This window comes from Pocillopora damicornis, chromosome 8, assembly GCF_964200805.1.
Source record: "Pocillopora damicornis chromosome 8, jaPocDami1.2, whole genome shotgun sequence".
Lineage (NCBI taxonomy): Eukaryota > Metazoa > Cnidaria > Anthozoa > Scleractinia > Pocilloporidae > Pocillopora > Pocillopora damicornis.
Genome location: NC_142677.1, coordinates 6,895,126 through 6,909,897, shown reverse-complemented (window position 1 = coordinate 6,909,897; position 14,772 = coordinate 6,895,126). Strand labels below are relative to the sequence as shown.

Genomic DNA, 14,772 nt, shown 5'->3' with positions numbered 1-14,772 from the left:
AGAAGCAGCTCGGTTTTTTCCTCATTTAGCTTAAGACCATTGAAAATTAGTGTCCTCATTCTTTCTGACTATGTTACAAGAAACCACAGCTTCATTAGTTACAATCCACGAGGGGGTGAAAGCATTCATCCTTCAAGACCTTGGGCAGCGTCTTAGAAGGCGTTTAAGCGACTAGCGATGAAACACGATTTTGCATAGATTTTTACAAAGAGCTGATGTTTAAATATTTTCTATCTTGTAATATAGATCTAGTTACTAGTTTTTTTTGTAATATTATAAGGTCTTAGCCTACAAGTGTTCATCAGAATTCGATTATAAACATTGTAAGTTTTTTCTTTTAAGTTTTTCTTAGACCACAAGTTTTTAGACTACAAGTGTTTCTTGTAATTGATTATAATATTGTAATGAGTTAAGGTTTATACAGGGCCCCTCTGAACAACAGCCTCGTAGCTGAATGGGGCCACCCTGTTTTAAATAGAGTTCACTGACTTACTCTTCCTTTCGACAATTACGGGAAATTTTATTTCACTTTATTTATCTTACGCTGTAAGTTTACTTAAACTTTCTCATGCATTTGCAACCTAGTACAAATATTCTATGTTCATTTTCCTGTTAGCACTGATTCCAAACTGATTATAGAAGGATTAAAAGCGTTTCATTCGTTATCTTTTACTCTAGTATCAGATGAAACGTTGACAAGCAGTGCAAAGTACACATTTTTTGATGGTGATAGTTTAAGCACTCGGTAGCGGAGAATTCTAGCTTGTATTCACCATCTTGGCTTCAATCCTCTGTTTCCTGAGTCTGAGAAGTTACTGCGGGAGCTGACCATACAAAGGGTGCCGGCATATTGGGCAATTACGTCTGAAAGCAAAAGAAAAGAAACAGTGAGATACAGAGCCCTCGAAGCAAACTTCTCTAAAGGCGGGGAAAAAAGGAGTGATCTAGTCGCGGATGGGTTTCGTTTTGTATCTGATTGGTCGAGATGTGAGTTTTCGAGACCAATCACAGAGCGAAGTGAAGGAAAGCCAATGCTGTCCCGGTTGCTTTTGACACTCGATTAGAATTGCTCACAACCAATAAATATTCAAAATCAGGAAAGCGCGTAAAAACGTGAATCACCAAGCCGCAATTGCTTTCAGTTTTGCACTCGATTTGTTGAGAGGCTGGCGCGATTTTTCTGCAAAACCAAAGCAATCCTGGATTAGTTTCAATACTCAACAAAAAACTGCCGTTTGATACTGTACCTCATTGCGTAACACAACGCTACTTACACCCACAGAATATATGGGTTTGATGTCTACATCCCTAGAGCGCAATGGCGTTCTCATGGCACCAAGTAAGAGAAGTCTTGGTATATCAATTGACAACTGCGGAAACGGTTTCATGATGACAGCATCGCTCTTCCAAAGGACGAACGCCGTTGTCCCGTTTCATATTTGGAAACTTTATTGATGATATGTGATTATCATAGTAATTATCGTTTATCATCGTGATCATCACCACTATTTCTTAAGTTATACTCTCATTTATTAATATCCTTTAAAAACGTTATGAACAGTTGCTATAAACTATTTAAGCATTGATAAGCATACTTACACGCCATTCTGTATCATGGCAATGGCACACTCCTTGTGAACCTTGTGTGAGCATGGTAGGATTTGACAACCGCTGAAAGCGTCCTGAAATAGCGTGCAGAATTTAACGTGTCAGTAACACTCGTACCCGAAAATTTTCATCATTATCAGCTGTGTGTCCTGGGGCTTTTTTTCATCAATCAAGATCATTGCTAAAAAGCGTAAATTCCTGGCTACGTGTTTGAAGTAATTTAAAAGTATAAAATATGATCTATAGTTACCTCCAAGCAGATGCAACACTCGTCATGTCCTGAGTTCGGCCGACATTTGTGTTTTCCCTCCAGTCGCTTGTCCAGGCAAACATTGCACACGTCGCAGTGAAATGATCTGTCCTTGTAAATACTGAAAAACAGATTGGTTAAATTAAATCCAAACCGGCGGATTTGTCTCTTAAAACTTATGTTTTAACAAAGCAATAGCTCTTGGAATGCTCTTTGCAAAGGTGAAACAGGCCAGTGTACAACGCATCGTTTCCTTCTTTCAACCTATGGTACGTCTCTTTATGACCTTTGGAAAATTGTTCAAAATCTTGTTGCGCAATGCAAAACTTCGCATTACTTCGCCCCCGGTAGCACTCGGAACAGATTTTGTTGGCCAGGCAGAGCTGGAGAAATATGGAATATGGCCTGTAGAATTATGAATAACACTTAAAGAAATTTTTAGAAAGCCTACGAGTTACCAGTAAATAAAACAACCTTTATTGTATTCCCTCGAAACTATATCCCATTGATTTAAAGAAAACAATACATTTTAAGAAAGATTTTGGCTCCGCACATAACTTAATGCTTTCAATGTTTAGCATACGAGGTAATAAACGTGTCTATGAGTCGTAGTATATTTCAATCGAAAAACAACTTACCGGCAGATTTCACACTTCTCGCAGTGGAAAGGGTTCTTGTCAACACCTGTAAAATGCTTACATTTTGGGCAGAAATATTCGGACAATTTTACGCCACAGCGTCTGCAGGTTTGACTTTCTTCATTTATCTGAAATAAATTAGAATATCATCAGTCAGAGGGTGTTATTTTTAAAAGTGTGATTTTTTTTAAATTTCAGAATGTTTCAAAGAATTTGTTTATCCTTCTAATATTTTAATTAAACATTGCGTGCAGTAAATGCATCGTTAATAATATCTCTGACAATTTGTGTAGAGGCACGACTTAAACAGCTGCACACTGGAGCCAAGCTCTCGTTTCAACTGAGTGACGAAAATAAACCAGCATATGACATTGCGTTCCCGTTATAGAACTGTTTGATCAATCTAAAAGATTCGCACCAACTTCCCACCCAATCAGATGCCAAACTATAACCAGTGGGGACCTGGGCATAACTGTTCTTCCGCGCTTGATGCCAATTACATGATATCACCATCTTCTCAATGGGTCGTTGTAAGTTTTTCCTTTGATCTGATTGGATTTCATGTTCTCAAGGAATTTCGTTTTTACGTCACACAAGCTAAAGGCTTTTTATTGATCTTGGTTTTCTGATAAATCTGAAGTTACATGTAATTCACCTCCATAGGATCCTAACTTCACGTCTTTTGAGATAAAATCTAGTTTTTATAACTTTGTTACTTTAAGCTTCATCAGTACGACAAGATTCTAAGTATGCAAAAGATACTAACCTCTTCTTCTCGTCCGCAATTTCCGCACTTGACATGCGTCGCATGATGTGCCTTTTTATCATCAGTAGGGCATGTCCCCGATAAATTGTGACAGCGGTGGCACGGATAAAACACTCCGCAACATGGAAACTTGACACTACATCTCCGCTGGTAATGCTCGCACTGCCATAGTGGAGTCTCCTGAAGTGGAAGGCTCTCCTCTGTGGTCCTGTTTTCTCTTACTGTTGTATCCCTTTCTCTTCGTTCTTCCAATTCTCTTTCCATTCTCTCTCTATTTTCTCTTTCCTCTCTTTCTCTCATTTCTCTCTCTTCTCTTTCTCTCATTTCTCTCTGTTCCCTCTCCCTCCTTTTTCTCTCCTCTTGTTCTCTCATTTCCCTTTCTTCTCTCTCTTTCCTTTCTCTTGCCTCTCTTCGCCTCTTTTCTCTTGTATCCCTATGTCTTTGTGCCACCTCTCTCTGCTTTTTGGTTCGTTCTTCTCGCTCTTTAAGAATTCTATCGATTTCAGCCACTTGTTGTTCTAGAGAAACCAGTGAAGGGTCCCTAAGAGATAATGAAGCAAATGAACCCTCCTGTTGATTATTGAATAGGCCATGGCTCCTCAAGCTTTCCTCTCGTCTCTCTGCATAAACCATTTCGGATGAAATCAAACCACTATTTGCCTGGGTATCTCTCTTTGCTTGGGTATCTTCATAGGAGGACCTGTACCTGTTGAAGTCCCCTACGCGTTCTTGTTCATAGCTGCTTAACACATCATAAGTGGAAGTAACTGAGGTTGCACTTCCTGAAGTCGTGCTTGAAGAGAATTGCCAAGTGGTAGTCGGAAAATTTGGGGCGGTAACGGCTGGATATCTCACGACGGGCGCCAATGGTCTGACTCCAAGTGAAGGTGATGCTGTCTGAGTCTCATTTCCTGCAGAAAAGTCTTCAAAACTTGAAAAGCTCGTTTGATGTTTGATACTTGGCAAGTTTTCATTCCAGTGAAGCGAGTAAACGCCTCGGCTGAAGCCACCAGTACTGGGGAGCTGCCCCCTCATTTGTGTCACAGGCTGGTAGTTCACTGGCATTGGATCTCTGTACCGTGGACTCGCCGCCCTGAAATATACATTCTCTGGCATCAACCCGCCTCTTTCTGGAGCCGGTGAGCGGGGGAGGCTCCAAAGTGAGGAGGAGCTGCTATTACTGCTTAGAGAGTGCTGAGTCCAATCGTCTGAGTGCTTATCGCTGGCTCGCGTGTCATAACTTTCTACAAACGAGCTCTGTGGAAGACTCGGATCTGTTGAGTGCCGGGCGAGAAAGTTTTGATTAATACCAGTTGTCTCCAAGGATGGTATCTTCCCATCATGGTTGTTTGTTTCAAATGTGTTAAAAATCATTGGATTCTGCAGAAGTATCTTTGGTCTTGCTCCTTCACTTGTAGCTTCACCATCTCTTTCCGCTGAAAGCTCGGCATTGTTTCCAACTTCAAAGCTGTTAGTCTTTTGGAGTTCTTTAGCTTTCTTCTTGTCATTTCTGGTGTTGGAATTTCCACAAGAACTATCATTATTGCTGTTGATACTATTGCTGTTGGCTAGGAATCCATCATTGCTCTCAGCACTAGAGTTGCCCGTGTCTTCATCAATGCTGCACTGTGAGTCAAATCGCAAGCTGACGTTTAACTCTTCAGTTAGAGACTCATCAGTTTCATCTGACTCCACAAATGTTTCGTCTTCTTTTGGACTTAGAGTGGATTGAATTGTGTAACTTTTAGCAGAAACGCCATTGTTGCTGGCAATGTTTTTTCCACCATCGTAACCATTGCTCCCCTTATGATTATTAAGACATTCAATTTCACAGTTTTCACCACAGTTCTCATCATTGTCATCGTCATTAACTCCGTCATCATCTTTGTTCTCACTGCTTTCTTCGCTATTTCTAATGACATCATAATCATAATCAATATCATCGTCACCACCACCACGATTGTCATCGTCATTAGAACTACTGGTGTAATTATTGGCTGCTTCATCTCCCTGTTTGTCTTCGTCTTTAGAGTTACTGTCTTGGCTAACGATGTCTTGGTGATGTGCATACCCGTTAAGACGAGGATGGACTCTCATGCCGTCCCCCCCTCTACTACGATGATCCAATGGTATTTTCGAGTATTTCGAGCTCAGTCGGGGGCTAGACTGGATGATCGGTTCTTCGGGAATATGTTCCATGGTGTTTTGCTGATCCGTGGCTGCCACAGCTATTGAGATAAAAAATTTTTGTTAGCTCAGGCCTTCGAACATAATTTTCATCGCTAAGAATATATACAAACAATCAAAGTAAAATAAATCAAATGACGAAACGTTCAATCAAAAGCAGTAGCGAGGCTGGGGCATTATACTTTTGGTTCAATAGGAAGGTCGAGATAATAGGCGGGGGGGGGGGGGAGGCGTGACATAACGGAAGGGATTAAGGGGTTAAGTAACGAGTGAAATGGCTCAAGATACTGGGGGAAAGGAGATATCCGGGTTGTATGGCCAAGGGAGAAAAAAGCTGCAGGCCTTTTTATATAAAAGGGGATGAATTAATGATCAAGATCGAAAGGAAAAGTGACTGAAAAGACTCTTACCAAAGCTCTTTTCATGTCTCTCTTTCTGTAGCTCTCCAGTAAGCCGGTAATTTACAACTGTTAGATTTCTTTTCGCAAAGTCACGTTCATATAGAATGCGACCGTATTCTTCTTTTAACAAATGACAGTAAGTGTCTTCATTCAATAATTTTTCCCCTTGCCATGCACATTCACTCGATGGTGAATTTCCAACCTCGCTATCCAGGGGGACAACTTCCGTTCGGTTGGTCGCCGTGTCTGGTTTTGTGTTTACTGCTCTTCTCTTTAGCTTTCAGTATCTTAAGGGATGTCACTAAAATCAATGAAAAAGAATCCCACTAAAAGAGCAGTCATTATTACTACCTGGGGGAGGAGTTGAGGAATTTGGGGGATCACGTGTTTTTCAGGGGGAATGGAGGGGGGAATCGGTCGTTGCTAACGTGGGAACTATAAAGTGGGAACTATAGAATAGAAAACTGACTGCTACTGAATTAACTGCTAATGAGGAGGGATATCTTTAGAATGTTGCAAAGCCTTATGGGGAAGATGTGGTCAGTATTATCGTGACTCAACCAAAATCCTTTTCCCCCCCCCCCTCCCAGGCGATAATAATCACTTAACCCACCATATTGTTAAATTTAATCCACGAGATTAGTTTGTAATCTCTTGTTAACTAACATTGGAAATACGTTACCAACCTTGATCGTAAAAGTTTAACTTGTAATTTCTTTCTTATTTCATTCTGAATCATAAGAGAACTTTTTCTGCGGCCACTGAAGCATTATTAGAGCAATTGAAACACACACAGCAATATAACCAAGCCTGACAACTACAGCAAAAACAACAACATCAATACATTAAGGAAATTAATAGAAAACTTCACAACAACGAGTAACAACATAATCATACAAGATTATCAACAAAAGCAAGTCTACAAGCTTACGTAGTTTTTTGAGTCTCATAGTTATATCGGTCTAAGATGTTTAATTAAGACTATTTTCACCCGTCTGCTCAAATACTCTACATGCAGTTGTCATATTCGTAGTTGAGGCACGGTCCAAATTCCAAAATCCAAAATTGTAGTTCGATTCGATCCATATTAACAATTCCGAAGTTGCACTGTCTCCAAGGTTACAAGGTAAACATTTGCGCAATGATAAAATTTTTAACATCACAAATTTATGAGTTTAAGTATAAGTATAGGAAATCGTATGAACGCGAGTGCATTTCGTGATTTATGGGCACGAGTGATGTTTTGAAAGTTCTCAAAATTGCACGAGCCGTAGGCGAGTGCAATTTGAGAACTTTCAAAACATCACGAGTGACCATAAATCACGAAATGCACGAGCAGGTTCATACGATTTTTTATTTATTAAATTATCGACAAAATTACTCCAACATTTTATCGAGTTGTTCGTGCTCGTATTCTTCCATTTTTGGGTTTACTTTTCGTCGAGTCGCCCATGTTTGCCAGACATTTAACCAGGTCTGTGTAGCTTTCAACGTGTTTTTGTTTTTCGCATTTTCTTTAAGTTGCTCAACGATGTTTTGGTTTGACAAAGCAAACCGGCTGTCAGCCATTTTTGTTTATAATTTGGTGTTCAAATTTGGCGCTTCCCCGGTGTTTCCATGGCAACTTCTCCGTATTGCACTCTATAACCTCTATTGCACTCTATAACCTATTTATGCATTCATCATTGACCAATCAGAAACGCGATATTTTGTTGAGTATATAATAAATTTCATTATCTGACATAGTGAAAACATCGGTCGATCACTCGATCAAACAATTAAAATTAAAATTTTCTTCGCCATCTATTTTATTGATTAATTTTCAGTGTTATTTTTTGAAGTAACAATAACACCGTCATGAAAGTGAAGTTTAAATTTGTTATTTGGAATCCGTGACAATCTTCTCCATATTTAATTATCCTTGTTCCCTTTTAAATCCTTTTGCCTTTTTGGTTTTTCTCTACCAATGTGAAATAAAATTCGAGCTTTCCCTCAATTTTACGACTACTTCTGACAACTTAAAAACTCTCGATGTGGCTCTTCTTAGAAGACTGAGGTCAACATTTTATTTCAGACACGCTCGAATTAATCATGCAATCTTCTGAGAATCAGTCTAAATAAACAAAATTAAAGGAAACGATAGAACTTACTTTTGCTGAATAGAAACACACCTCCACGAGAATTTTCTCCGTTCGATTACCGCTTATTTATACTTATATACTTTACACTTATTTAAAGAGACAATTACGTCACCTTCCGAATTGTTTCATAAGCTTTGTTGAAGTGTTGTCATACACTATTCTTAGAGTTGCGTGGCCGCGTGGGCCGCTGATCATACGTATTGACTCAGCAATAATGCTTCAAGTGTGAATCAAGCTGTGACTAACTTCATTGTGCAGACGGTTAGTTGATCTTTAAGAAAACAATGGTTACTAGAAAAGTTCATCTCTGAAACTGAGACCGTTTCAGAGCAGTGCGGTATTATGCATGCGGAAATTTTTCTGTATTTGTCGCATGACTTTTGGGAAATTTTATCAGACGTAGACTCTGACGTCGCGTAAGTCTCTAAATAGAGGAATAAAGGGGACGTTTCTAAAGGAACTGTGGTGCTGCGTCGGTGGGAGAGTATAGCAGGTAATTTAGTGTTAACAACTGGGTTGAAAACGTAAATTAGCCACCGTAAAGGGTAAAAAAGCTGACGTTTCGAGCGTTAGCCCTTTGTCAGAGGGGAAATAGAGGAAGATTGACTGGTTATCGAAGAGACGAACAGTAATGTTGACAACATATCACTTTGATTTTCAACTTCAGGGCAGTTTCGGTAGCGTCTTCGCTGAGCTAGCGACACGGAAAAAGTGCAGAAAAATCATCGACATGACTGCTCTATCCTTCATAAGTGGTGATTATGTGGGTTTTCGAAGAAAATGACGGCAGCCGAGCGAAAGCAAGCGGTGGAGGTGCTAGAAGAAAGTTCTCTTATATCGAATACCTCGCGATAAATTGCGTGACCTACAAACTCACACCTGTTGATGCATTGGAACGCAAACAAATTTGACGTACGATGATTCACCATGAAAGCGCACGAGTGTCTTAACTATACGAAGGAATTCTTTTATTACAAAACGCTTTCTTACAGATTTTTATTGCCTTTCATTTACGTAAAACGTGTGCCACTGCGATGAGTGAAGATCCGGTGCAGAACGAAGTAACTTAAAACGTAGTTACATATCTTTTTCGACTTGTCACCGGCGTGGGAAAAAATTCAGGCCAGTGGTGAATAAAGTTTATTTTCGAGAGATTTCGTCAGACGGAGACTTCCAAAAAACGTGGGATAGCTTTTGGGAAATTTACCTGAAAGACTCAACAACGAAAAATGTTGTATACGCCTCCAAAGGAAGCTTGAATGGTACACCGTGATCACAGAAATGAACTGATGTTTACATCATCACTTCGATTTTCAGGGCAGTTAAGGTAGCATCTTCGCTGAGGTAGCGTCTTCGCTAAGCTAGCGACACGGAACAAGTGCGAAAGATCATCGACAAGACTGCTCTATTCTCTATGAGTGGTGATTTTGTGGGAACTTGAAGAAAATGAAGGCAGCCCAGTGCGAGCGGTAGAGCTACCTTATGTCGAATGCCTCGCGATCAGCACAACTGGGCAAATTGCGTGACTTTCACAACACATGAACCTGTTATTACGTTAGAACGTAGACAAATTTGGCGTAGGATGTTTCACCTTGACGGTGCACGACTTTTCAACGAGATATTTCAATAATCCATCAACTTTTCGACAAAAAAAGGAAATTAGGTGGCCGCTAAAAATCAGCTTATGTTGGGAAAATTAATTAAAAAGTTTTTAGTATGCACAGTATTTCCGCCTACGTGACAACTGTCATAGTCACAACAGAGAACGTCATCAGCTGTCAGCAATTTTCTTTCCCTTTTTGCTAAGAGTGCACGAAACCTACGGAAAACGAATGGACTAATTTACCACGTTCGGATTTAATTTCCATACATTGCTATCTATGCGTGAATTGATTTCCGTGATTTAGAATGGAGAAATATTTGCATGATTTGAACGAGGGCTGAACTGGAATATGAAATTATTTTGTACTGCAGCCAGACTGTTCACATGAATAATAACATCTTTTTTTACTATAATAGCGAAATGATGTAAATTAAAGATAAAACAAAAATTAGGTGTATATAAAGCAATGTAAATGGAAGCAGTCCTTTACTTTCTAATACTTTTCTCCGAGCTGTCGAGGAAACGTGATTCAGACTACGTTTACGCGTAAGTGTATCAGTTGGATCAAAACTTTGTCACTTAAGGGTCCCTTTTGCTGGATTTAGCGAGAAAAGAAATGAAACAATTACGATCTGTCTGTAAATGTTTCTTTAAATCTTAGTGAAAGGCGTCGAGTGTACACGTCTGTGGAAAAGTGGTCAGCTGATTATTACGGTCAAACATACCGAGCTTACAATTGAGAAATTTCTTCTTGCTCTCGATCTGACACTTTCAAGCGCCTTCAATAGAAAGTTGTCAGGAAACTTTGTCTCCCACTGAACAGTTTTCAGTCTCTGTGTAACGCGAGCAAAGTCATCGTAATCAAACAGGTTTTTCCAACTGGCCATAACTCTTGCACTTTCCATTTTTACCATCTCACTTTTTACCGAAGTCGGTCGATGGAGGCTTCCCGTTTGAACATACAGCCGAACGTAATAATGGTAATGGGACTAAGTGGAGTCCGATTCGGTCTGTAATCATAAGAGAGATTACCCAAGTCGGACGACAGCGAAGCGTGAGTCCGGTTTGTTTATCACGAGTATGATAACAGACAGAATTGGACTGCATGAAGTCCCATTACCAATTTATCAAAACAATTACAAAATTTGAGATAGAAACTAGGCATTACTTATACGTTTTCATAAAAAAAAACTAACAGTTAACTCTGCGAAATGCGAGACAACAGCGCGTGCAAATGATGCGTCCTGTCCACTTACACTGCGGACAGCCCAAGTTCTTGCTGTGAGGTGATCATCTTGCAAAATAAGAGTCATGGCGAGAGTCTGTTTAAGAATAGTTACGACCGCTCTTAAGAAGAAAAAAATATAGTCAAATTCTCAGTAAAAATACCTCGCCGTACTTCCACAGCGCATGACTTGTTGTCTGACCGCTTACTGTGTTGAAAAGAACCGATTTTAGCGAGTTTCCTATTGCTGGTTTACTACTCTTAAGGAGTAATAAACCTAGAAATTGATAACTCACTAAAATGGCCTCGTTGTAACAAAGTAAGCGGTCATAAAACAAGAAACACATTGTGAAAGTAAGGTGAAGTATTTTTATTGAGAAGTGTCTTGTATTGTTTTGATATCATGTCATATTTCCTTTGCCGAAGCAAAGTTCGGTGCGTCAAATTATCAAGTAGATTCCATGATGCTGTTCGTTTGTTCAGTAACAGATCACAGATGACGAAATTGGGTAACAATAACAAAGTAGCTTACGAGGCGCAACCGAGTGTATCACTGATGTTCTTATCACATGTTGACGTTTTCTGTGATCTATCCCTGTACAGACTCACAGCAAAGCGAGATCTATTGGTTTTATGATAAAATTAGTAAAATGTTGTTAACGGTGAGTCAGAGCGTAAGTAAAAACCAATGAAAATCATGTATGATTCGGCTCAACACGTAAAGCTGATTTTTATCAGAGTGCTTTTGGCAGTGAATTTATGCACAGTTATGTAATGCCTTACAAGATTTTGAGCAAGTAAAAACAGATAATTAAAAAACGTTGCATTAAATGAATGCAGACGAGAATACGTAGTGCACTACAAAGTCCTGCTTTGCCCTTGCAGAAAACATCACATTAGTTTTTGGTTTTGCGAGGTTTAAAGTTTAGGAGGGAAACCAAGTTGGAATAACGTTAGTAGTGCCATGGGCCTATTATGTATTTTGAGTGAATGTATTTTCAATTTTTTACTGAATTACTTTAGCGTTTACAAGGACAGATCCTTTCACTACGATGTTTGCAATGTTTGCCTGGACAAGCGAATGGAGAGAAAACACAAATGTCGGCCGAATTCAGGACATGACGAGTGTTGCATCTGCTTGGAAGTGTGGACTTGGGAGTAATTATAGCTCACATTTCATGCTTTCAAAGTGCTTCAAACACACGATTCAGTAGTGAGCAATTTTGAATCAATGTCTGTCATGGAAGTCTAAAGAGATTTGCATCGAAAAATTCAGAGCATAGTATGATCTCAATTTTCTTAAAGGGAAGTTGTTTTCAGTCATCGAAAGGTTCGAAAAGTAGGAGTTGAAATTTATGTTACAGTTCGATCGAAGAAGGGACGTAAGCTAAGTATCGAATTAGCGAAGCACTGAAGCAAGCGATAGAAGAAATCGGTATAACACCGCCATTTTTTACCGTAAAGTAAACGAGTCTTGCTGATTTGGGAAGTTTATTGTTCTTTTGCAGCTCCGCATGGAGAAACGCCTTGCTCGATGCGCGAGGTTTGACTGCTCTTCCCTGCCTGCAAGAGGGGCCATCAATCATTCGCCCATGACAAAATGCATGTTGCTTATTGTGAACGAACTGATGTCTACAATAATATCGTTATTGATTGGAAATGGTGATTTTATGCCTAAGAAGGGCAATTACGTTTCCTTTAGAGCTGAACATGAAATATTATCGAAAAATGGTGTGTTTCCTTGAGCTGAAGGAAGGCTTACGTCTAGTGTTCTCTAGTGAGCGAAGAACGTGATGAGCAAGCAGTTTTGTTCACTCGAGCACCAAATTCTCTCTTAGCTTTTCATCTACTCTTTAGACAGCTGCGCAATTCATATGTTAAAGCTAAAATATTTGATAAATTGTCATAAATCAAGGAAATAATGCACTACGCAGCACTTTCACTTCTCCATATTATAATACGATTCACAGAGGCCTGAGCTTTTGTGAATATTCGCGTACGTGCTTTATGGAGTTTAACTTGGAAATCTTTACCCGATTGGTAAAATAGTCAATAAAGCATTTTTAGCGCAAAGACCACCACTTAAACTTATGCTTTAAAAATGGTGGACGCTTTCCTAATTTTGCTGATGTAATCAAATGTTTGGTACAGGTTTAAAAGCAATGGAGAAGTGATGAATCGTCGCCAAAAATGACACTGTCAAACACAGGTTGGACAGCTTACAGTTGGAAAGATTCGTCCTCGCTCTTCGACACTTTTCACACGCGCCGTGAAAACGATAGTATGTGAGAAAATCAATTGCCAACTCGAGCTCCAGAGAATAGTTGTATTGATTAAACACTTGTGGACTGACACGTACGCTTTTGTATTACGTAGTTGTCTATTTTAATCACCTAACACGTAACCTGTACTGGACTTACTAAAAGTGGACGGAGGAGCAAGAATCCTAATATGCATGTAGCTTTCAATAGGACTCGCAGATCCGAAAATTTATAGTTCAAATTTACAGAACTCAAACAATATATGTTAATAGTCCCAAATTGATCATAAATATACGTGTTCACGGGAAAATGATAAGGACTTCCGTTTGAACAATACAAGAGGGAAGAAGGTGCTCTGTCTGACGTTGTTGGTGTTGGGGCATACCCGACGGAGAGCTCAAACTGCTTGGTTTCCCTTTCCTTTCATTTTTCCCTTGGTTTCTGACGTGAAGGAAACGAGGAAAATGCAGTATTTGCTCAGCGTAACATAGGGAAAATTATCCCAGCGTCTGTTAAATTCTTGGCTAATGATGTGACAACTACTGAATCAGATAAAAGTAACTGGCCATGAGCAAGCTAATATTTCTCTTCAATTGAGATTTTGTCGAATAGCGAGGAGTTCGATATTTTGATTATAATTACTTCAGAAATAAAGAACTACATCAAGGATTTACAATGCAGACGTCCGGGGAAACTAATTTCTATTATTTTCTCGCAAGATATATTAAAGTTCACAAGGTTACCAGGTGGACAATCACACATAGTTTGATACTACTCTGGTTTAAAGATTTAATGAACGTAACACAAGAAGTTAAAATTCATAGACCCAAAATTACGACACTCCTGTCTGGTGCCTTCATCAGGGGTGAAGGATCAGGAGTGTCGTGAATTTTCGGTTACATTCATTAAATCTTTAAACCACACTAGCATCAAACCACGTCTAATTTCCATTTCTGCCCAAAGCTAAAAATAAACTTACCAGTAAGTCAAATCGACGTTTTCCGGCCAACGCCCAGACTGTCCCTCTGTGTCCCCCCCTTTTTTTTTTTTCTTTCTTGTTCTGAAATATTATTTTTCTTCAGCAAAGAGGAAGGTCACCCACACCTTGGAACTACCTCAACTACGCCCTAAACAAACGGATTACGTGTAATTTAAAATAAAACTTATAAACTGGTACGGCCCTAATTTCTGTGATGATCACAAGTTTTTCACTCTCGATACATGTGAGAAGCGGAAATAGTGAGTGGGGAGTAGGGATGGGGGAATGGGAAATGGGAAATGGGAAATGGAAAACGAGGAATGGGAAAATATAATGGGAAATTAATTTTTTCTTGTTTTTTTTTCTTTAGATTAACTGTCTATAGTGAGGAACAGATATTTTTCAACGATTTCCACGTTCTCTTTCAAAAACTGTCAAAAGCAAAATTCAAGGAACGAAATAAATTGATGATAAGGAAAGAAGTGATCTTTAAGGAACAGATAATGTCCGCGGCCAATTATAAGAGCATATTTTCGCGCAAATTAGAAGTTTGGGTGTTCCTTATCCTTCAAATTTTTTGCAACGCGCGTGAAAAAATTGTGGCAGCACAGTCTTATTCTCAAGGCATCAATCATTTATAGAGTAAATATTTAAGATATAAAAATGTCCCGACACGCTTTCGTTTGTCGTGATCCCTAGACTGTTTTGACAAA

The 14,772-nt window shown here is 39.3% G+C and overlaps 1 protein-coding gene and 1 long non-coding RNA gene across 5 annotated transcripts in view; one reads left to right on the top strand and one right to left on the bottom strand.

Moving 5' to 3' along the window:
• LOC113681808 (uncharacterized) overlaps positions 1-14,394 on the bottom strand; it is a 16,294-nt gene extending 1,900 nt beyond the window's left edge. Inside the window, exons 1-8 of one of the 4 annotated variants that reach the window (XM_089214542.1) lie at positions 8,001-8,053; positions 6,537-6,667; positions 5,860-6,151; positions 3,263-5,490; positions 2,497-2,624; positions 1,859-1,979; positions 1,600-1,682; positions 1-864 (exon numbers count right to left, since the gene is read on the bottom strand). The exon at positions 1-864 is cut by the window's left edge and continues 1,900 nt beyond it. In XM_089214542.1, coding sequence (XP_089070668.1) covers positions 813-864; positions 1,600-1,682; positions 1,859-1,979; positions 2,497-2,624; positions 3,263-5,461 — 2,583 coding nt within the window. In that variant the 5' untranslated portion in view covers positions 5,462-5,490; positions 5,860-6,151; positions 6,537-6,667; positions 8,001-8,053 and the 3' untranslated portion in view covers positions 1-812. Of the gene's footprint in view, positions 865-1,599; positions 1,683-1,858; positions 1,980-2,496; positions 2,625-3,262; positions 5,491-5,859; positions 6,152-6,536; positions 6,888-8,000; positions 8,054-13,042 lie in introns of those variants that run through there. The other 3 variants (XM_089214539.1, XM_089214540.1, XM_089214541.1) reach the window with 3 other exon arrangements.
• Positions 8,219-10,219, top strand: LOC149041186 (uncharacterized). Its single transcript, XR_016189174.1, has 2 exons — positions 8,219-8,484; positions 8,659-10,219. It is a non-coding gene; the product is annotated as an uncharacterized LOC149041186 (long non-coding RNA).
• Positions 14,395-14,772: the final 378 nt, after the last annotated feature.